We start from the raw sequence: 24,970 nt of genomic DNA, 5'->3' as shown, positions 1-24,970 counted from the left end.
GTTTTATTTTACCACAGAGTGAGTGTATTATGTTCATAAATACTAGTAGAAGGAATACAATACCCTGTAAGAACAAAACTGATAATTATATGAAATTAATGTGTTGAATTCATCCAAGTATTATGGCCATAGGGTATGCAAGGTTTTTATAGTCTTTTAAAATGTTTTTTATGAAAAATTTTATAGACATATATGTGTACATTTCTTAGTAAATTTTTTGTTCATATTTCTTCTTAAGAGTCCATTGCCTCTTTACCCTTGTTGAATATTTATGGTATTATCACTCAAAAGCTACTAGTTATTTTTATGTCTCTATGTCACGGTAGACTCAAACCATTTTTTGGACACTCTTTGAAAAAGCCACAAATGTTTGTATATGTTTTACATTTCTCTTATTCTATAGACAGTGAAGGTAGCTGGTAGATATTTCCTAAATACACAATACTATCTTACGAAGAACAAAGGGACTTTATTATATTACTCTTCTTAATGATGTACTCCTCTTGGATACTGTGGTCTCTACAAGAATTTGGGTAATATTCTCAAGGTAATTTTGTCTGTACATTTTTATTGAAGTAATTTTTTTGGATTTATGGTGACTTTGGACTTACTAATCTGCTACACTCCTGATGTACTTATTTTACCTTAATTTCATGTTATGTATGCAAAATATATTTATCCCAGTCTAATAGGTAATATTTTTTTTTTAAATTTTTGTTTCTTTCAGCCATGACTTCTAATCACACCCAAGAATATTCACCAGAAAAGGGCCTAAAACATATATTTCATGAAGTGATAAGTGCAAAATATAGAAGTTGTGATCTTGACTATTTACAACAAAAGAAAATATGGAAAACTACAAGTGAGACTGAACACCAGAAATCATATAAAAAATCAGGCATTGTTCACCACCAGAGAATTTATACTGGAGAGAAGTCTTACAAATGTGAAAAATGTTGCAAAGCTTTTAGTCAAAAAAAAGGTCTTATTTACCACAGGAGAACCCACAATGGAGAGAAGCTCTACAAATGTAAAGAATGTGGCAAAGCTTTTGGTCAAAAATCACACCTTAATTGCCACAGCAGAACTCACACTGGAGAGAAGCCCTACAAATGTACAGAATGTGGCAAAGCTTTCAGTCGAAAATCACACCTTAATTGCCACATCAGAACTCACACTGGAGAGAAGCCTTACAAATGTAAAGAATGTGGCAAAGCTTTCAGTCTAAAATCAATCCTAACTAGCCACAGCAGAACTCACACTGGAGAGAAGCCCTACAAATGTAAAAAATGTGGCAAAGCTTTTGGTCGAAAATCAAACCTTATTTGCCACAGCAGAACTCACACTGGAGAGAAGCCCTACAAATGTAAAGAATGTGGCAAAGCTTTCAGTCAAAAATCACCCCTAATTTGCCACAGAAGAACTCACAATGGAGAGAAGCCCTACAAATGTAAAGAATGTGGCAAAGCTTTTGGTCGAAAATCACACCTTATTCGCCACAGGAGAACACACACTGGAGAGAAGCCCTACAAATGTAAAGAATGTGGCAAAGCTTTCACTCGAATATCATACCTTGTTTGCCATGGAAGAACTCACACTGGAGAGAAGCCCTACAAATGTAAAGAATGTGGCAAAGCTTTCAGTCTCAAAGAAGGCCTTATATACCACAGCAGAAGTCACACTGGGGAGATGTCCTACAAATGTAAAGATTGTGACAAAGCTTTTCGTCACAAATCACACCTTGATAACCACAGCAGAATTCACACTGGAGAGAAGCCCTATAAATGTAAAGATTGTGGCAAAGCTTTTGGTCGAAAATCATACCTTATTTACCACAGCAGAATTCACACTGGAGAGAAGCCCTACAAATGTACAGAATGTGACAAAGCTTTTGGTCACAAATCACAGCTTATTTGCCACAGCAGAACTCACACTGGAGAGAAGCCCTACAAATGTACAGAATGTGGCAAAGCTTTTGGTCATACATCACACCTTGTTAACCACAGGAGAACTCACAGTGGAGAGAAGCCCTACAAATGTACAGAATGTGGCAAAGCTTTTGTTGCCAAATCAAACCTTATTCACCACAGCAGAACTCATAGTGGAGAGAAGCCCTACAAATGTACAGAATGTGGCAAAGCTTTTGGTCAAAAAATAGGCCTTATTCGCCACAATAGAACTCACTGGAGAGAAGCCCTACAAATGTAAAGAATGTGGCAAAGCTTTTACTGAGAAAACAGGCTTTATTTGCCACAGAGGAACTCACACTAGAGAGAAGCCTTACAAATGAAAAGAATGTGGCAAAGCATTCAGTCAAAAATCACACCTTATTTGCCACATCAGAACTCACACTGGAGAGAAGCCTTACAAATATAAGGAATGTGGCAAAGCTTTTAGCAATAAAACAGGCCTTATTCACCACAACAGAACTAACACTGAAGAATAGCCCTACAAATGTAAATAATATGGCAACACTTCTAATAAAAAATAAAACTTTATTCACCACAGCAGAAGATATCCTGGTGAATGTGAAATGTGAATAAAGTGATAATAACTTTTAATGAAAAACTAAACCTTGGGGCTGGTGTTGTGGTTCAATGGTAGAGTGCTAGCCTCACATTTGTGAGATCCTGGTTCAATCCTCAGTACCACATAAAAATAAATAAGTGAAATAAAGGTATTGTGTCCAACCACAACTAAAAAATAAACCTTAAAAAAAAAGAAAGACTAAACCTTATTAACAACAGAATTTATACAGAAAAGAACCCCTACAAATTAAAACAATGCAGCAAATCTCTTAATAAGAAATCAATTCTTTTCACCACTAGGCTATTTATTCTGGAAAGAAGACATGTAAATGTAGAGAATGTAGAAACATTTTAAGTTATATATCATACATTACTAGACATCAGAGAAAACACTGGAGAGAAGCTCTGCAAATGAGACCATTGTACCATTACTCTAAGAAAGGGACAACATTTAATCATCACCACAATAACCATAGCATAGAGAAAGTTTTGAAATGTGAAAATTGACAATGCCTCCAAAATGTATTCACCAATACTCAGTACCTGTGGATACATACTGGCTAGAGAAAATACAAATGGGAAAAAAATCGTAGCCACATGTTTCTTAAACACTACTTATTTTTGGAGAATTCATTGTGCCCAGAAACCCTAAAAAGTTAAATAAAATTTCCAAAACATATTTAAATTTTAAATTCATTGAACATCTGAAAACTCATACTAGTAGTGAACATTGAACAGATTTTGTCCAAAATGTATGCCTTATATGACAATGAAACATTTATAATAAATGTGAGAGTATAGTAAATTTATTATCTATACATTACACCTTGATGTATATGAGGATCAGTAAAATACAGAACTCATTTAAGTTTAGAAAATAAGTAGTTGTCTTTAACTTTTGCTTAAATTTATTAAGCATTATCAAGTTATTTTGTAGAAATATCAGTCATAAATACCATACATGAATAGTGAAGAAACCTCATCTTTGAAAGAATATAATTGTTTTTCTAAATCAATATTTACTTTTTCACTTTTGAATACCGAGAAAAGAATTATATGAAATCTATTTTTAATGTTTAACACTGAAGTGTAATATTTTAAACTTTTATTTTTTTTTTAAATTTCAGTTTAAATTTAGGTATTTTTAAACACTGAGCCACATTCCTAAGCCCTCTCTCCACTTTTTCAAATTTTGAGACTGTCTTTCTAAGTTGCTTGAAACCACACTAAGTTGCTGAGGCTGAATTTAAACTTCTGAAACTACTCAGCTTCCCAATTTGCTTGGATTACAAGCATGGACCATCATGCCAGGTTTACCGTGCATTTTTTTAACCTATATTTACCTTATGTAGGCAATATGTCTTTATAACTGACTATTTATTTACATGTTAACTCTCATGTATTGCATCCTGTTGTTAAATGACAGGCATCACATTGTTCCACTTGACTAAATGTTCTATGTAACAGTAAAATATACTATTGAGTAAATAATACTCTAGCATCTCTTACTACTTTTACAGATTTTAATCAAACTTAATGTGGAATACAATTTGCATAAGTCAGATCATTATTTTTTCTGTTTGTATTTATGGTGAAATTAAGAATTATGAGAAGGAAATAGATATAGGAAAATAAGCCCCAGATTTTCATATCTTGAATTATAAATTTTAACTTTTTAATATTTTAACATTTCCTAGTGATTTGAATAGACTGAATTTCCACAAACTTAAAGGAAGCTCTTACAGGAGAGAAGAGCTTTATCTTTCTTGTGTGTGCATAATGGCCTTCTAGACTTCAGCCTCATTGGAAACATTTCATTTTTCTGTGAATGAGGTCAGTGATCAGTGTTTTCATGTGCATTAGTAAATTCTGACATCATTGTTATTCTATAGGTAGTATTATTTCAGGGAAGGAATTAGAGAAATGGATGTGGAGTCAAGGTTGAGTGAGGCCTTATACTTATGACAAAATAATCAATGAGCTATGTTTTATAGTCTCATTTTCTGTGGACCAAGTAGTAAGAGGTTAACTGAAGAAGGTTGTATGTAAAGATTAAGTTTCTTATAAAATGTTGGCTTACCAGCTACAATAGGGTAAAGGCTTCTTATACATAGAATCCATACAAAAATCATATTGAATATCATTCACAATTTTATTAACATTACATATAATTCATGAAGAACTGAGTTTACAACAACATATGCCTAAGAACAAGAACTGAGGACATTGTACACTCTCCAATATAGACATATTTATACCAATTTAATTATAAATGAAACTACACTAAATGAGAAGAAAAATCAATTGGATTAACACACAACAATTTACAAATAAAAACTTGTAAAGACTTAAGCAAGAGACCAATAGTGGCTGAAGTGTGGCTTCCAAATGCTAGGGGAAAAATGGACATATAATCAGTTAAAGGTAATTGAAGAAATATAAGTTATCCACTTTGGTCTACCCACTAGACCAGCATTTGAAAGAAAAAGAGTCACAAAAAAGCAAAGATTATTCACTTCCATTTGTATGCTTTGTAATATTTTCCAAAAGTTTTCTGCATATTTTTTTGCAGTCAAATTGGGAAACAATCCAGAAAGTTAAAAAAGACAAGTATTGCTCCTCTGGTTTTAAAAGCAAGAAAAGGAATAGAGAGAGATTTATTGAGCTAGAAAAATTTACTAGTTAGAGGTTAAAAAAAAAGAAGAAGAACTGAGATTACTAGAGTCTAAGTATAATGTATTTCAGCCATCCCTGGCTGCACAGGGCATTTTTGCTTATCAAAGAATTTGTTCATGTATGTACAGCTTAAATAACATTGCTGTTTTTAATCAGTCTTTTTCATTAATAACAATGATGCACCTTTCAACAGTTTCCAGCCACAAAAATACACAATTTCAGAAATCTTCTGGTTCATCTTCCATATATTCTGCCACAATATTCACCAGGACAAGATAATATAAACCTTTTGGCAGCCCCATCAAGGCATTCACTTCTTTTAATTTTAAGGCAAAACATACTGCATAGAAAAGTATGATATATGGAACAACATAATTTTACTTAATAAAATTTTTTTTCATGAAAAATATATCCCAACTCCTTTGTCTTGGAATTACATTAGAAAAATATTGTGTAATTATACTGTGTACTATGACCTTAGGCTATGAGCCTTAAAATTACCTTAAAATACAAAAAAAAATTGTTTATTTTTAAATATAGTTTTTATATTTCAAAACATTCAAATCAAATCCCACAGCAATCAATGATACAAAAAAGATGAGAAAAAAACCTGCAGTTTGGTGTCTCATCATGACATTTCAATATCTGCTGTAGATTGCCTGTGGCTTCCACTTTTAATTTAAAAAATAATAATTTTTCCATACAATTTGGGTGAAGTGGAGGACAAAATCTCCTGCATTGCTTTCCTCAGCAAGCCATCATACAAAACAACTGAACCCCAAGTCCAAATATGTTTTCTCTACAATCTAATTATACCAGTTCTTAACTCATCTAGCATAAAACAAATCCACTTTCTTCTGGTTGAATATATTGAGCCCAAAGATATGGAACCTGGGAGCTAAAAGAAGTATGACATAAATAACGAGGTCTTTTTTTGCATAAGGCAAATTGCACTTTTTGTATTTGATTTTTCTGCTTGTGAAGATCTACATTTCTCTTCCTACAATGGTATTATGATTGATGGTGACTTGTGTGATAACAGGAGGCTTAAAATGCAGCTACATGTCTTTGAGTTCTTTCACTGGTAAAAATTACTGTAAATTGTACTCTAATAGGAGACTCAAAATGGTGCTAGACAAACCTATTTTTTTAATCTGCCTCTTTATTCATGGTTTTCTAATGGTTTTGATCGAGTCAGTTCAGACCATTTCTGATTAATGGGTGTCATCAAAGTGTAAATACCCTCTATGATCAGTAGCAATGAGTCAATTCTTCCCATTAAAAATAAAAACATTCTCATAGAGTCTTTGCTATATTCCAAGAAACAACTCTTGCTTTTGCTTTACTAAACAAAATAAATTTCACATATTTGAGTCCCAAAGTAAATGGCAGTACATTAACCTAAGCACCATGAGAAATATAAGAAATACAAGATATCACCTTTGAAATATTAAAAAAATAAGAATCATAAATGCTAAGCCATTACCATCTAAACTATACCAGAGCTTTTAAATTGTAATCTTAGATGTTCTACTCACTCTCATAGTAAGAGGCCTTAAACTCAAAGATATTTAATCACTCACTAAAGATCACTCAGTGAATGCATAACAATTTTTATTCTAAAGTTTTTACAGAATTTTTTGATAATACATTGCAAAGTCTCACCTGTCTTCTTTAGAAATAAGACACAGGACATTTTTAGTCTGTTTTATAATGCTATACAAAATGCCAGAAACAGGCCAATGTATAAAAAGAGATATAAATGCATAAAAATATTTTCTGAGGGGCTGGCATTGTGGCTCAGTGGTAGAGTGCTCACCTGTCACATGCAAGAAGTTGGACTCAATTCTCAGTGCCACATAAAAATGAATAAATAAATAAAATAAAGGTATTGTGTTCAACTACAACTTAAATAAAAATATTTTTTGAGTACATAGTTCTGAAAATTTAAGTGCATTGTACCAGAATCTTCTCAGCTCCTGTGATAGCCCCTTCACCTGCATTACATTTGAGATGGCATTATGGTGAGGGCTCATTTGACAAGTAGAGAGAACATAATGAGAAAGGAAGTCAGAGAAATTCAGAAAAAGAGACTTGCTCTTTTTCTAACAACCGTCTTTAATAAGAACTAACTTGTGTCCCATGAAAGTTTCATTAACCCTTTCCAAGAGCATCTCCCCCAATGCTCTAACCACAATTTACTAGATCGCACTTCTTAAACATTCCACTATTTTCCAACTCTCTCCGTTTGAAACTAAGTTCCAAACACATGAGCATTTGGGGGACATACTCAAATCATAATGAAAGTAATATGAAAGACATAATGGTAAAAATAAGACATAGAATGTCATTTCTTAGTAGTTATAAAGATTCTAGATACTACAATAAAGTGCTTTAGAGTATAGAAATTTTAGGTTGATATTTTGTTTTAAAGACAATAGAGAATTTCACTAAATTACTTTTTGAAGAATGAATGAATTTGAATGTGACAAGACTAATGGGCTAGGTATATTAAAATAAGGGAAAAGTCTGTGCAAAAACTCAACGGATGTTTAGTAAACCATGCCTAGGTATAAAAAGAGAATGCTGGGCTTTCTGATTATGCTATATCAAACCAAATTTTACTGACTAAAATCTGGTGGCCCTCAAAAACAGAGCAAATATTTATATGAAAGATGCTGTGGACATCAGTCTCAAGAACTTCCTACTTAAAATATTTGCTTCCAAATACTACATGATTCATAGTAATTCTCAGGAATATTATCTTTCTTTCAATTTCAATTTTTAGCTTTCTATATAGTTACCTCACCATCTCATGGCCAGATCAATATTTTCTTGAACTTCTTCATATATTAATCTATACACTATCTCAGATATGTTTGTTTCTAGATTGTCAGGGATCCCTCCTAGTGAATTCTGAGATGTGCGAGAGGTTGAACAAGCATAGAAATTTGCTTATGAAAAATAAGCCATGTAGTAGGTGGGAAGTAAAAGGAGAAAAGATGCAAAAGTCCTCATCTAAACTTGTATGTGCTGATACTACACAAGGTTATTCCAATGATGTCTGCTTTGGGGTAGGGAACTAACTTTTCTTATACACTATGACACAAAGGTCATCAAAAATGGTTGTTACAGACTTTTTGAGAACACCTAAATTTATCTTGGTAATTTCTACATTGAAAAACTACTGTTACCTTTAAACAAAACTATCCATTGTAATAAATCTGAAATAGTTCTTTAATATTGCAGAACAGAAAGTTGATGGCATTATTCACTGAATGCCAATATTTTCAAATAACACCTCACACCACATTATATGTACCATATATAGTTTAACACCTATAGGAGTTCTTAACAAAATGGATAGATAATTAAAGTAAAGAGTGAAATGAAACTCAAACAACTAATTATAGTAAAAATTATTATTACCTTATTTCAAATACTAGTGTACCCTTTTGCTTTTTTTCCCAAAAGTTAATTTTTTTAACCTTTTGGTATGATATTTCACTTCATTTATATAACATGATAAATAGTACTGTTTTTTCATATGTACTCTCTGATGCATCTCAAATATATTTGCATACCCCAAGACCTTAGCAGATTTCTATACACATTATTCACTAGAGAAACAGTAGTTAGTTCTGAAATCTATATTGCTCTTTTCAAATGAGGTCTTGCAGTTTTTTTTTGAAATATCTGAAATAATTATAATGAACTTATTCCTAATTAGCATTTAGTAAGTGCCTAATAAATATTTGTGAAAAGAATGAAGAAATAATAAGAGCATTTATATAATCTATACAATATGGTATGTGGTATTTCATGATTTTAGCTACAAATTATTGAATATTATAACAATCTTACTATGTGAGTGAGATGTGGGTATGATGAAACAATAATATATAAAAATTGCATGCTGCATTGTTATTAATTCACCAAAAAATATTTTCAAAAACAGACACTCTGATGTGTGGTTTCTGTCAACTATTATATTATGAATGAATGAAGCTCAGTAAATGAATAATTGGAATTACATACTTGCTTAGGGTGCCTATCATTCATTGTTGAAAAACTTTTAGCTATATAAAATTTTAATACTGTATGTCACATTGTGATAAAATGGAATTTTGATAAAATGTACATTAATAATGCTGAAGTCTTTCATTGAGTCTTACATCAGTTTATGAAATAAACTTGCTGTATGTGATTTACTCAATTCTAAGTGTCTTTTCTTTTAAGAAACTGTATGGACAATGCAAATTAAAGTTAACGTACTAATATTAATAGCAGAAGCACCACAGGAAAAATGAAAACAAAGAATCAGGAGATTCCACCATTATAGATGCAATTTTCTCAACATCTATTCAATGTACCTAACCCACTATTGATACCAAAATTAATGAGCAACCTCTTCTCATGCTGAATGTGCATGATGCTATTATATAAAATGAAAACAATTGCAAATGTGTCAGAGATGCATTTTGCAACATTAGTTGAAAATAAAATTGATTGATCAGTATCTCACTGTGTTTGACCCCAGCAAATACCCTCTCAGAGTGCATAATAAATGGGTTAAAAATAAAAAAAAATCAAGTAAAATTCATGTTAAAGAATAACAACTATTTTTCATAAGGAAACTGTCAATGTCTTTTGAAAACAACATGAAAATAAACTGTGCCCTATCACATAAAGAAAAGCAACAATTCTGGTAAAAATCTTTACTTTATTCTTTGAATATGCCAAGTATTCTTTGGCAAACTGCCAAATATATTGTTTCAATTTTACAGGTGTAAATTATATCTAGTTTTCTCTAAATTGTTACTTATTTAATATAAGTTTGTTGAAGAATTATTTCTGCATGTGCTGATTATTAAAATATAGTGAGAAATGTAAGTCATTTAAAGTTCTATGAATTGCAATCCCAGAATTGTGGGAGGAAGCTGTATAGAATCATGAGAAACATATTAAGTATGATTAATTTGTTCCAGATATTTATTTCTCTTAGTATCCACTTTTTACATAAACTAGTGCTTTTAAATGGAACTATTAAATATCATAGGAAAGGCCACCCGAGCAATCAGAAGAAGAAATTTAAAAGAAAAACCATCAAATCATAAACACCTGGTTGAAACAAGAACTGGTTAACTGTTGAATCTTAGCTTTTGACTTTGCTAAATTTCCTCCTATCTTTCTTTTGATGATGACTAATAGGAAGGTACTTCAATTAAGAGTATGACCAGAAAAATTTATGGCAATTTTTTATAAAAAATACATATATAAAATTGACTTGCTAACTCAGAATAGAATCTAATGAGTATATTTTGTTATGGTCAAAAAAAAAAGTATAACTACTCAACATGAAGATTGGCCTTTTGAAGAAAAGAATGTGAGGGTGAAAACCAATTTGGAAAGGTAATATGAAATATTTTATATAAAAGTAAAGGCAGGAATAATTAAAATAATTTTGTTATTAGATGCATGTAAAAAATAAAAAGGTAGTGTCCAGGCCTGATACAGTGGTACATACCTGTAATCTCAAAAATCATAGAGGCTGAGGCAGAAGGATCACAACTTCAAGGCCAGCCTTGGTAACTAAGTGAGAAGAGCTCTCAAAATAAAATATCAAAGAACTGTGAATATATATGAGTGATAAAGCACCCCTGAGTTCAATCCCTAGGACCATATAAAACAGTAGTTTCCAAAATTTACACACAAATCAGCCCCTCCACTCTATCTGAAACAATGTAAAGTTCTCATAGGCAACTAAATTTAGCCATAACTACTACTAGTTGTCTATATTGACCATAATCTTGAAATGTATACATAGAAGACCCTTCACAATGTATTCGGTGTTTCCATTATTTTTTCCAATTATAATGAGAGAGGGAGGAAAACCAGTTTAGCTTATGGGGCCACTTCTTTCTCTTCAGGCCTAATGAATCAAATATTAAAAGGCTTTAGTGTTTAATTGATTATCATTTATGTAATCATAATAATATGTGTTCTGTGATTTCATGCTTAATCTACACTGGACACTATTATTTCTGAGTATCAGCATCTGTACAGACCACCACACCCCACTCTATTTTTTAACAGTTACAAGTCCCTGCATTCATGCTTCATCAGTTAGTTTTTCTCTTTTAAAAATAATTATGTATTGCATTCTTTGTCAACAGAAAATTTATGAAGGTGAAAAACCAGTAAGCATTTTCACAAATTTGACTTTAAAATAGTTTTCATCACAAAACACACACCAGAAATAAGAATAATTTTTTTCCTCTAATTTATTAGCCTTTCTGACATCCAATATCAGGACATGAATGCTGCTCATGGAGGGACGTTCTTACCATCAAGAAAAATCAATACTACTTTCTTCTATTTCATTAAATGTTACAAAAAGTGCACATTTTATGGGGTTTCATATGCAGAACTTGACTTTCCATTATTTGTGTTTAATGAGTTTTTGCTTTCTTTTTCATCACTTTGTTTTTCCTGTATTTTCTAATATTCAATTTTTTTTGTGGTGAGGAAAATAGATCACTAGAATCTTCTATCTTTTACTACATTTAATCACTTGACTACTCACTAGCTAATATTACTATTAAACCATCACTTTAAAGGTAGGACTGAGATATGCTAACACAACTATTTACAAGGTCTACTGCAGAATCAGCATAACTTTATTGAGCTCTGAAGTTAGAGCCACTGTTTCTGTCCACAAACTCTGTTCCCTTTGTTTTATGTTTCTTCTATATTGAGTAACTCTCTTTTAAATGAGGCACAGAAAATAGCTTTTTAGAATTTCATCATTTATGAAAATCTATTTTTATTAATCATTGATGGACAGTCTGCTTCAGTTTAGAAAACAGGTTGAATACTATTTTTTCCTTTAAATCTTGAGGTTATTATTTATTTATCATCTATAAGCCATCATTAATGATAAGTACTTGTGTTCTATTCTTGCTTTCTTGAAGCTGACCGTGGTTTTTCTTTTCAGAATATTCTCTTTGTTTTAAGCATAGCTACTTGAGAAATTCTGGATATATATTTATCATATTTAAATATTATTTTCTTGATTATACCATTCAATCAAAATGGAATATTTCCAGACCTGATTTTCTTTCCAGCATATACATGTAGGAAACAGGATAAAATATGGAAAATAATATGGCTGTTTTTCAGACACCAAAAACAGGCATAGCAGGTGAGTGAAACCATAAGCAATAAGTGCAGACTGGTGAGGGGAACTATAACTTTATTTTTAAAATTGTTCTTAATAAGTGCAGTTTGATAAAATGCTGTTAAAACTTATGGGTAAAGGGGAAGTAAGAATAATCAAAGTATACCACTGTAGAAAAACTTGATGTCTGGCACCTGAGAGCAGACTATGGGAGAAACTTCATGTTATGATCGTAAAGAACCCCCCACTTTGCTTTCACCCTCTCACCCACTTAACCTCACAAGAAACCACCAAGCCTCTCAAGTTTCAACTTCAATAGTCACACTCTCTCCAAATACAAAAAGCAGTTACAATTCAACTGAACACAGAAGCTTGTGTGCAGAGTTATGGGGATCTGAGACATCATATAAAAAGTTAGGTGAAAGTTAATTCTGTGCTTTTGTGTGTGTGTGTGTGTGTGTGTGTGTGTGTGTGTGTGTGTTTTATTTTGTTCTGAGGGGTGGCTATTCCTTGGTCACCTGAGCTTAGCAAAAAAACCTGTTATTTTGATGAACTATCAGTGGCTGACCCACAATTAAAAACAGACAAATGTTAAAAAAAAATTTAAAAAGCCTAATTACCAAAAAATATCTTGCTGCTTTCTCCCTCCATATTTTGCCTTTTAATTTTTTTTAATTTTTAATTTTTTTTAGTCCTGAAAAGTAGACAGTAAAACAGCTTCTGGAAGAATTTACAACCACTTGCATGAGGGTCTGGGAAGCTGAAGTCTGGAGCAGGGCTGGGAGGAGCAAACAGGAAGGGGTCTTTCCCTTAGTCACTGGAGGACAACTATAACTAAAAAGAATAAAAAATCAATAAATATTTGTAAACCAGGAAATGACACAGATTATCAAGTTAGAATCAGTTATAAAAAAATTATATAATGAATAAAATAGAGAAATCATTAACAGGATTAGAAAACACTTGATGTAAATTTTATTTTTAGAAGTTTATTGGTGATACACAAAAATAAAGATGAATTTTATATTTTGATTTTGAATAGAAGGCAGAAAGATATGCAAGTCATATAGTACTTCAAAAACCTTACTTCAGTTACAAAAGTATAATCTATGCTTCTACTTATTTTACTCTCTATCTTCCTTGGCATTTCACCTGAGGTCACACTTGTAGAATGTGACCAATAACTAAGTAAATAACTAACCAAGAAGATAATCACTGAAGTGACACTCTTTCTCAGAAAACACCAATGAATTTCACAGCAAAGAAGTGATACAACATCTATTCATCTCCGTCTTTTGGAAAAAGTCTCTTTTGTGAATCAGATAGAAGAGGAAATTGGGCAACCTTTATCAAAATGTTACTAGAAATAAATATGAGTTAGCTTCATTTAGAAGTAAACTGAAATAAAATAACACCATGGTACAGTATCTTTCAGGGTTAACCTTGAAAGATAAAATAAATAAGTAAATAAATAAATCTCTTTCCAAAGAGCAGAATATTTGGCAGCACACTTCCTCCTTAATTTCACATGGAAAGAGAAGTTTCCTCAGGTAAGAATGTATATAAACTAATAGGAAGATCAAGACCTGGTCAAGGGTCTAGAAGGAAATTTTGAAGTGTATAAAATTTGGGGGGTACAGTAATCAGGTTGGTCTCTGAGAGAGACAATGCAGTGTAAATATTATGGGATTTCTTGCTATCACATACCAAAGCACAAACATCATGGACATTGTACAAGACAACAAAATTGACAACTTGACTTTACTAGTTGTTTTTATCCAGCCTCGGATGATGCACAGGATGAATGAGGACTGAGTACCATAGTGGTTTCCAGTCACTGCATTTTATCTATCAAATGGTTTTTCCAAATATCCAGCCAGCTAGGAGGAGAAGTCTATCTCTTGATTCTTGTGACACCATCATTCTTTTCATCATTCTCTCATAATAAATTAACAAGTGGACCTCTTTTAATGCAGAAATAATTTTAACCAGAAAAACCCAAACATTTTTTTTTTACATTTTGCTTTTACAGACAATAAATGATAAGCAAGCACCACTAATAAAGTGCCAATGGATCATGCCTAAAGTTGAATCAGACCACACTTACCAAAAATAAAGATATTACTATTGGTCTATGACCATGGTATCCACTGTATTATCATCTACAAAAGAAACAAAAAGCTGCTGGCCTGGTAGAATTCTGGAACAGGTGATGGTGTTGCTAACATTTCTTAAATTTCACATCATTATATCAGGTTTTGCTACCAAGAGATAGACTACATAGATCCAGGAACCAGAGTATCAAATTTGAAGAGTCTTCACTCATGATCACTTCCATTAACCCACTTGGCAATTATATTTTCTTACGTCATGCCTCTGCATCCTCCAGTTTTAGAAATCTTAATTATTTAAGAGGTCACTTTTCCAACAGGATGTCTAACAAGATTCCAACTAAAATTTAAACTGCAACTGAGGACTCTAAATTCTATGTACTAAGAAAACATAAAGCATGAGGAGAAATTACAATCCTAGCTAGGCCAATTCACTCTTTTTACCAGAAGGACATTGATTCAATGTTGCAATGGAGATAAAAATCAGATGATTCAATTTGAAAACAGATGATCCAATTCTCTGTTTTTTAATACTCACTTGTCCTACAGGAATTGTAAAAGGACCAGTACAGTAGTTGTGTCTTGAGAAAATTATGGTGAGGAGGCTCAAATGATTTGGGGATGAGTATGAGTTTCACTCAATTAGCTAAATTATAGAGACCAAAAGAAGTACATTTAGGGGATTTAAATGAACAGCAGAAGAGACACAAGATGACAATTAATTTGACATTCAGTCAGTCTACACAGCTGTCAAAAGTGTAATTAATTGCAGTGTTTTCCCTTCTTATAAGTTTTTTTTTCAGGAATAGAGTCTCACCAGACCATAAACTAAGTACAGGACTTAGACTGAAAAGTGAATTTTTGTGGTGTCACTATAGGGAACTGTGCTTTATGGCACCATTAGGACTGTAGGATCCATTTTCCAGACAATTGATGAAAGTGGTCTTTTCAAAATATTTTCATCACTAAAAGAGAGTTTTTCTGGCTGTGACCATTCAAGGCTTCCTACACTCAAGACTGTTTGAGACTCATGTAAATCACACTCCATGTCTCAAGTAGGAACAAATATAAAAGTGCAAGACAGGGCTGGGGATGTGGCTCAACCGGTAGCGCACTCGCCTGGCATGCATGCGGCCCGGGTTTGATCCTCAGCACCACATACAAACAAAGATGTTGTGTCCACCAAGAACTAAAAAATAAATATTAAAAAATTCTCTCTCTCAAAAAAGAAAGAAAGGAAGAAAGTGCAAGACAGCTCCAAAACTTCAGTTTGAGTAAGCAGAAGCCTCTTTTGAGATTAGACTGCAACCCCAGATTCTGTGTGTCCAAACGTGCTTCCTTCTCTTTATTTCCATTGTGCAGATCTGAACCACACTCACTTATAGACTTCCAAGATGCCTCATCATGGTCTTAATCTACCTCCTGGGTAGCCCTAGTTAGAACCCAAATGCATCCTTCATTTACTTCCAGACTTTCTGTTTTCCAAAAGTTCTTTGAAGTCCTTTGTCACTGGAGATCACCTCTTCTTTTCATTGTAGGTGTTTATCTCATTTTATGTTTCTCTTTGACTGTTACTTTATTTCATTGTGGGTAAAATAGACTTATATATTTGAAGATCCAGATCTCTAAGTAAAATAGTTAGTTTAGTTTATGGGCTTATAATACACAGTCAAAAATGTTCAATGCATTTTAATATAAATTTAGATCCATGATTAAAATTGGAGAAAATAAAATAGGCTTTATAAGGATGTAATTCTGCACTACAAAGTTATCATTGTTTTTCACAAAGGATAGGAATTTTGGAAGATAACATGGCACCAAAAAAAAAATAAAATAAAAAATACTATTTTTTATATATAGTTATGTTTGAAAGAGAATAATAAAGTCACCATAAATTAATAATATAATATAAAACAAAAGCTTTATGACCAAGTTCTGCTTATTTTTGACAAAATATATTTGAAGCAAATATACCAAATCCATGAATCTCCTCAAAATACTATAAAGATACAGTGAATAGCATTTTTACACAAATCATGTAATTTTATGATATTATATAAATTTTCTAGACATAGATATAGAAGCTAAATATACTAATATTCTCTCTCAAGGCACATTTATTTTGAAGCATAGTTCCATAAATCTGCAAGTACAATTAAATTGTACTTATTATACACAGATCAGTACCTCAAATGACCAAATATTTGGAAATAATTTCTTTTGAATATTTCTATTTCCTACAAAATAAGGTCAGCTTTAATATATTTTCTCCTTTTCAGTGACACAGAATTTTAAAATTCTAAATAAATTTCTCCTGTAGGCTCAAAATCACCATATAACTATGGTACTAATACAAATAGTGATGGATTTTACAAGAAAAATTCTTTGTACTTTTAAGGGAGTTGTTTGAAATGAAACATTAGATCAACACATGATCCTTCAAAAAAATTATAATAATGCATGCACAGCAATAAATTTGGAATAAAGAAGCTAAAGACATTTGTTAGCTACAGGACTTTAAGAACATATTATTTGGACCTAAAAGACAATTATTTTGCTTTGTAATTAGAGCACTTTTCATAGCTGTGTGAGGAGTTTTAGGTCCATGTTTTTGTTTTGTGATCTCACATGCCTCATTTATTCAGATGTATTTACGTAATATATGCTTTTATGAGTAATTTACAATTATATGTAACTTTCTAATTATAGAATATTGTTTTAGAAAATCTTGGTAATCACACAGTTTCTGAATTAGAGAGCAATTATCATGCAAGATAGAAAATGCACAGTGGCTAAAAGAAGTCCTCATTCCAGAGTCTAGCCTTAGCGTTTTCACAGAGTTGATTGTGAATAAATTTATATGGTTCATAAAGTTAAGATCTGTTGAATCTTATCTTGACATTCAAGATGGTCAATGTGAAAGCATAATGTTTAAGACTGTATGTTCTTTGAATATTATGAAAGTAGGCACTTTGCCTATTACTTACCATTTAACCACAACTCACATTTTGAGACTGCACATACTAATTGAATGGACAAGTGTATGACAATGTCATATTTCAGGGAAAATGCCTTATATGGTGTAATAACTGTTAATACTCCTGTCTTTTCCAGGACAGTAATCTGGTAGGTAATATCTCCAACTAAGAATATAATGTTGTCCATAAGATTAATTTTCTAGCATAGATTATATGTAGTCTCCAAGGCAAATTTTTATTTAATCTGAAATGTTCTTACATTTTAAAAAAGAGAGCTATGTTAGAGCAGTTATGTAATCCTAAACACTCAAAGTTAAAAAAAAAAAAAAGTTGAATTTCTAAAGGGTTTCCTTGTTCCCTGGAGAGAGTTAATCTCCTTCTCCTTCTTTCTTTCCTTCTCTTCATTCTTTCTTTCTTCCTTCATTCCTTCCTTCCTTCCTTTCCTCCTTCCTTCCTTCCTTCCTTCCTTCCTTACAGCTCTGCCTCATACAAACACACAGTGCCTCTGGCTCACTCCTCCCTGCCAAAACTGCCCTGCCTTCCCTGGCTTCCTTCCTTAGAGTCTCCTGCACTGAATGGGGAAGACATACTCTGCATCTCCCTGTTTGCTCTCTGAATGATGCCACTTCCTGTGATTGTTGGTATTCAAATTTCAGACTGATATTGATGTTAGGGATTTAGAAACAAAAGACCAGAATTGGCACCCCTAAATACCCACCTAAATTATCAATTGCTGTTTAAATGCTTCTGACACTCTACGTGTGCTTAACTTGTTATGAGAGAGTAAAATTGTGTAATTAGTACGTTACATATGTAAGTTTGGTACTATTCACAGAGAGCTGTAGCCTCGGTTGAATATACAAACATGGGCATACACCAGCAGGTATTGCTGGGTGATTTTTAACTAATGTGCTTACTTTGTAAGATGTCACCTTTAGCAGCAGACAGGGCCTAGGACATGTGTTTATCATGTGGTCACGGCTGCCCATAACCCCAAAGAGAGCCAGCATGGTGGCCCCTTCTCTCCTGCCCTGGCTGGAACCAGGACGCTGACCTTCCTTTCTGCCTGTTGCCACCCCCTGCTGTCTCTTTCTTCTTGCACAACTGGGTCCCTTTGAGGAGCAACATCTCTGTGTGGAATGATGCTCTTTTGTTCTCAGTGGAAAACTGTGATCCTTTTTCCTATTTCTCTCACTTCCCAAGCTCAATTACTTAGAATGTGGATTCAGAAAAATCACCTATATCATTTTCCCAAGAAATGCCGGAAAGAAATCCCCAGGTGGAAGCTAGTATCATAATAAATACCTATTGCTTTTGCCTAGCCAGGAATTATCTTCCCTACTTTCAGAAGACTTACCACAGATTTTGCTTGTGGAACTTTCCCTGTCCTGCTCTGCCAGGGTCAGCCATGGTGCCTGCTTCTCCATGTCCTTTTCCTGTCCTACTCCTGGCTGCATCCTGATTCAGGGGTATGTGCACAGTGCCACAGCTGACCAGTCAGAGCCACTGACCTCTCACTAACTGAGGGCACAAAACCCCAGCTTAGGTACCCAAGACGGAGTCAGAGAGTTGAGTAACATTAAGGTTCCAGAGCCTTCCTTCCTTTGTCTCCAGTCTTCCCACAACCCAATGTTGTAACATTCCAGCAAGTTATTAGATTTGCTTCTTTTATTTATTTATGTTTCCTTGGAACCAAGCAAAACCTGATCTAATGACTATATATATATATATATATTATATATATATATATATATATATGCATGTATGTATATGCATGTGTGTATATAGACCTATATAATAAATACATATCTATTTATATATTTTATATTGATGCTAATCATATAATTTCATTTACACATTTATACATAAATATATCATAATATATTTAATATCTATTTTTTATATTTATATGAATAAAGTGTATCTTTTCATAAGTGGCCCACATCATGCTGCTTCAGACGTTGGGCCACCTATCACTTGCTTTGGGGCTTGCACCTTCTTCCTCCCTATCTATTTGCATGTGTCCTGGAACTGACTTATCTTACCAACAAAATCATTACATTAGATGCCCTGTGTTTTAGTATGGGACTTCACAGGGACTCAAAAACATCCATCAAACCATACAGCTTTGGCATAAATTAGTTTCATTCCAAGAGACAGCGAAATTTCCTGAGCCTTTAGGGCCTTATCATGCAGATTTTGTGTATGTGTACATGCATGGTGGTGGTGCACACATGAGTCAGAATTCCCCCAAAGAATCAGAATTGATGTGAGGGTGGGGGAGAATGAGGAGGACGAAGGAGGAGAAGGACTAGGGGAGGTGAGAAGGGAGGAGAGACAGCATGAAGCACTGGTCACATAAATATGCAGTCTGAGAAAAGCCAGGGTCAAGTTGGAGGCTTGATGGCAGGTAGTGTGGATCAGAGGCTTGAGAGCTATAGAGCAAGCAGTGAAGACCCCAGTCGAGACCTTCAGCCTGTGCACTCAAGGAAGGCACAGAGGGATGCAAAACTGTAGCATTCTGGGTCCAAGTTGAACTTCAGTGTCTTATCAACCCAACAGGTATGATCAGGGTAGAAAAAAATTGCTAAACAAAAAAAGTAGGAACACAATAGCAACTAGAGAAGTAGCTGAAACAGATCAGAAGTAGGCTTCTTTTTCTGGAATATTCCAGAGGTGGGCACATTGTCCAGGGTGTCAGTATCTGTCCTCCAAGAAATGTGCCAAGCCCACAGTCTTCTCCTCCTTCTCACTGCTGCTCTCTGGACCTCTAGCAAGGTTCCTGCCAGTGCATGCATGTGGCTCACACTGCACACCCACATCACCATTTCCAGGAGGAAGAGGAGGGGAGATATATCTGAGGAGGCCACTCAGAAGCACATTCTTGCCTGTGCTTGCCCCACAGTGATGGCTTGTCTCATGGCCTCAGTGGGCTGGGTGAAGCAATTCTAACTGGCAGCCATGTGATCACCCAAAGTAGGAAATTGTCATCACCAAAAGGAGAAAAAAGCCAATGTTCATTGGAGATCAGTGACTGTTCACTGCTCCCTGGGCCATTAAGAGAGGGCTGGGAGATTCCATGGTATTTCTCTTTGGGGACCACAGGTGCACAACCGAGCACCACCTGAGCTATGCCAGAGATGCCTGAAAACCTGGATATGCCCTAGACACCCTTTTAAACAGACTCCAACATGAAATCGAGGGGAAATCATCTCCCTCTCAGATGTAGTTTATACACAAAACTCTGTCTTTTAGCATCTCTTTAAGGTTCTTCCTTTTATTTATATACCTGATCAATAAGACTTCTTGTTTTGTTAGGGTAGAATTATATGCTTTCTGAAGTGTACACAGTAGAAGAAATCCTTCCTCACCCAATTTTGATTGTAAAGCACTAAACCTTTTTTAAAAATAACTAAACTTCATGCCATGCATAAAATCCTCTGTGTGTGTGTGTGTGTGTGTGTGTACATGTGTACACCTTCATAGATGTGCTGTGACATACCCAGTGTTTTAGTGGGCTTTTGCATCACTGTGACCTAAATACCCAATGAGAACAACTTAAAGGAGGGGAAGTTTTTCAGGAGCTTATGGTTTTAGAGGTTCCAGTCCATAGATGGCAGACTTCATTTCTCCATGCCTGAGGTGAGACTGGAGGATATCATGGGGGGAAGGATCCAGTAGAAGAAATCTGCTCAGTTTATGGTGGGATCAGGAAGCACAGAGACAGAGAGGGAGGGGAAGAAGCTGCAGGAAGGCCCAGGTCCTTCAGCCACATCCCACCTGCCAACAGCTACCACCCAGCCTGTCCATTCCAACTGGGATGGACTGATTAGGTTCCAGCTCTCACAGTCCAATCACTTCACCTCATAATATTTCTGCATTAACCCAGGAGCTTTGGGGAGACACCTCACATCCAAACCATAACACCCATCATCATATCCATCAAGGCAGAGGGTAGAGAGAAAAGGGTGTGGCTGCATGGTGATCTTGCCCCCTTGGCCCCTGCAAACCTTGGATCAGGGTTGCCTAGAGTGCCTGGAACAGAGGCATCCTCATCCTGAATAATGCTATGCCCACCATCTACCATTCAAGCTGCCCCTGGAGGCTTTAAGTCCATTGGGAACATTTTCAGAAACTTTACATTTAAAGCCAATTTCTAAGTTATATTTTATTACTTTATTTATCAATTTGTGTAGTGGTGCTAGGGATAGAAGCCAGGGTCTTAGGCATACTGGACCAGTGTCTCACCTGAACTACATCCCTGCCCTCAAATATCTCTTCACAGGGAGAGCCTCCACTTTCCCTCTTGGTGAAACGTGGTGCCAATCCCAGAAATCTCATTTACAAAGTTCTTGTGGGGCAGACACAGGTACTGGTGTCCTGGAGAGCAGCCTGGAGCTCCAGCCACTGAGCTCCCTGTCACCTATGGCAAAAATCTCTGTTTTCTTGCAGAATCCCTGGTCACTCTTTGAGTACTGTCTGAAAATCACACTCCAGTGTCTCTTTGTTTGGCCTGAGGTTCTGGGGTAGGATAAGGAGAAAGAAACCACCCGAAAGTTGTGAAGGTCCACTCTGTTCTGTCTGTGTGTCTGGCTCTTACTCCATTGTCCCCAAAGAGCAGAAGAGCTCAGCCACCCTGGACAATCTCCAGGCAGGGTACTGGCATTAAGAGACTGGCCTAATGTGTGGGGTTGCAAGCAGAGCTGCTGGCCCCATATGGTCTCAGCTGTCCCCCACCCAAATCTCCTTGTCTGGGAAGCAGATGCCATGTAGGGATGTAGTAGGATCATCACCTCTCATTAAACAAGAGACACTGGAGCTGCTGGGTATCCCTCCATAGAAGGGGCCACCTGCTGCTCTCTCTGCCTGGACCTGGGACTCAGTCTCTTGCTCTTTGCCCTCACCAGAGGTCTCTCTGAATACCCTATAGTTCCCACATTTTGTTCTGCCATTCTGGCTTCCCTGGCCTTCTTGGTTTCTACCCACAGCCTCCATAAATACCTGACATCATGTATATGCATCTATCATCTCTCTCCCCCACTAGGATGCAACCCCATGGCAACAGAGACTTGGATTGATTTCACTTGTTGCTGTCTGCCTGGAGCCCTGGAAAGTTTCTGGCATGCAGTACGTGGGCAATAAAAATAAATGAGCTGCTTAATGAATTATGAGATTGTTGTAAAAAAGAGAGGGAGATGTGTCTGTCAAGGATTTCACAGGGTACCTGGCCTGTGGTAGGTCCTCCACAAAAATAGGTATTTGTATTGCTGTCATCAGACTTCCAGGGAAAGACTGAGCTGGTGACTCCTCTCAAACCTTAGCTCTGTAGTTTCATGTATAGGAAACTTGTTTACCATGGTCATAGTGTTCAGAGGTGTGGCCTTTGGGAAACAGAGCCCTCATGCATGGGTTAATCCATTCCTGAATTAGTGGATTAAACCATTCCTGAATTAATGGTTTAATGGGTTAGCCTTGGAGTGAGCTCTCTCTAGCACCTGTCTTGCCTGTTAAGCCATATGCCATGTTGTGTTGCAGCCAAAGATGCACCAGATACCACACCTGGGAATTTCTGGCCCCTGGAACTCTGAGGAAAATCAACTACTGTTCTCTATAAAGTGCTCAGTCTGTGGTACTCAGTCACCTTTTGTTCCAGAGCTTGGAATTTCAGGACATAGTAATGTAAACACAATATGTTAAAGTTGAGACATTCAGTACACACATACACAAACATACACACACAACTTTTTCTAGGAGCAATTGGTAGTTCTGGCATTATTCCTAGTGTGTCAGGGTTGGGACTGGATTCAGGAAGTGCTAAAATCTCACTCAAGCTAAAAGTAGATTACTGGATTCCTCCCTATTTCCCCTAAAATACAAGCTAATGTGAACTTCATCTGTCAGCATCAGGAGTTGGTAAAATATGCTGACAAATTTTTTTTTTTGAGATAAATTGACAGCTTTGATAATTGGGTATGTATGTGTCTTGATCACAGCTGATGAATCACTTGAAAAGCCTTTTATGGCTCCTGGATATCACCACAATTGTTTTGTATCACTTCTCCCATATTTCTTTTTTTTTTTTTTTTTTTGGTGCTAGAGATTGAACTCAGGGCCTTGTGCATACAAGTCAAGCACTCTAAAAACTGAGCTACATCCTCAGCCCCTCTCTCACATTTCTGTTCACTAGAGGTGATGATGGTAATTGGGTATTTTGTCTCAAATGTGGTACATTGCTCAAGACAGAACTAATATCCACTGTATCTAAATATCTCTACTCATTATAATTTTGCCAAAGAGACACTCATAGTAGTTTTTTCTTAAATGTATCTATAGATGAAGGGAGAGTGTCTCATTTCAATATTCTGCTTTATTTTCAACATCATTCCCTCTTAACATTTGCCTTTTATAGTGTTGCTAAGGTTGGAACTGACTACCTTGCACATTCTGCACACACACTCTTACAGTGAATTTTGCCACTAGGTCCCAATTCTAACTTTAGATTGGATAGATTTATTCATTCAATCTAATGTTATTTTTCATATGGTTGGTTTTACATATGCCTTTCTATTACTCTTAACAATACTATTGACATATCTATGGTTTCAGATTTGATTCATCTTATGATTTATTCTTCCGTATTATTGCAATATAGTTAAATGTGTCACATAACAATAACTATATTATTTGTTTTTTTATTAAAGGTTTTGTGGTATTTTACATATTTTATTTCCAAGATGATTTTTTTTTGTCCCTTCTTTCCTTTTCTTTTATTTGGTACTGGGAATTAAACTCAGGGGAACATAGCCATTGAGCCACATCCCCAGACCTATTTTGTATGACGTTTGGAGATAGTGTCTCACTGAGTTGCTTAGGGCCTCACTTTTGCTGATGCTGGCTTTGAGTTCACAATAAACCTGTCTCAGCCTCCCAAGGTGCTGGGATTACAATTGTGCACCAGCACATCCAGCTCTCTTCTTGTATTTAAAGAAAAACATGCTAAAATTTTGATGGAAAAATATTATATATTAAATATAGTTAAAATAGTTGTCTTTGTAATGATTAGTTTTATTTACACACATGGCATTGTATGTGTTTTTGTAAATTTTTATTTAGGTTTTGATAAGTTCTACATATTTTCCTCAAAAGCCATTATACATAATGTATTTTCAGATGTAACTTCAATATAAAACTTATGGGGTATTTTGTACTCTAATTAAACCAAAAATCTTTCTGGGCTCTAGAAACCAATTTTTCTCAAACTTTATTATTTTTATTTTTTATTTTGAATGTACCTCCTCTTTCCTCCTAGGCCATAGATTTCCACTGTGTTCACAAGTATAGCTCTAACCTTATGCTATCCTGTAACTGTACACTGTCATGGTACACACATACTATAATTTCTACAGGTCTATGCTGCTTGGTGAGGAGTACTTCATATATACATAAACAGTTTTCATGACTAAATAACAGCAATTTCTACTCCATCTTTACTTCATG

The 24,970-nt window shown here is 34.9% G+C and overlaps 1 protein-coding gene across 1 annotated transcript in view; it reads left to right on the top strand.

Annotated features, from left to right (window-relative positions):
* The window catches only part of LOC143401644 (uncharacterized), a 742,139-nt gene that overhangs the window by 27,231 nt on the left and 689,938 nt on the right, over positions 1–24,970 (top strand). The window contains exons 3-4 of the mRNA XM_076859301.2: positions 728–2,146; positions 21,865–21,876. Of these exons, the coding sequence (XP_076715416.2) occupies positions 728–2,146; positions 21,865–21,876 (1,431 nt within the window). The remainder of the gene's footprint in view (positions 1–727; positions 2,147–21,864; positions 21,877–24,970) is intronic.

This window comes from Callospermophilus lateralis, chromosome 6 (genome assembly GCF_048772815.1).
Source record: "Callospermophilus lateralis isolate mCalLat2 chromosome 6, mCalLat2.hap1, whole genome shotgun sequence".
Taxonomy (NCBI): domain Eukaryota; kingdom Metazoa; phylum Chordata; class Mammalia; order Rodentia; family Sciuridae; genus Callospermophilus; species Callospermophilus lateralis.
Note: the sequence above shows the minus strand (reverse complement) of the source record. Positions and strands in the feature narration are given on the sequence as shown.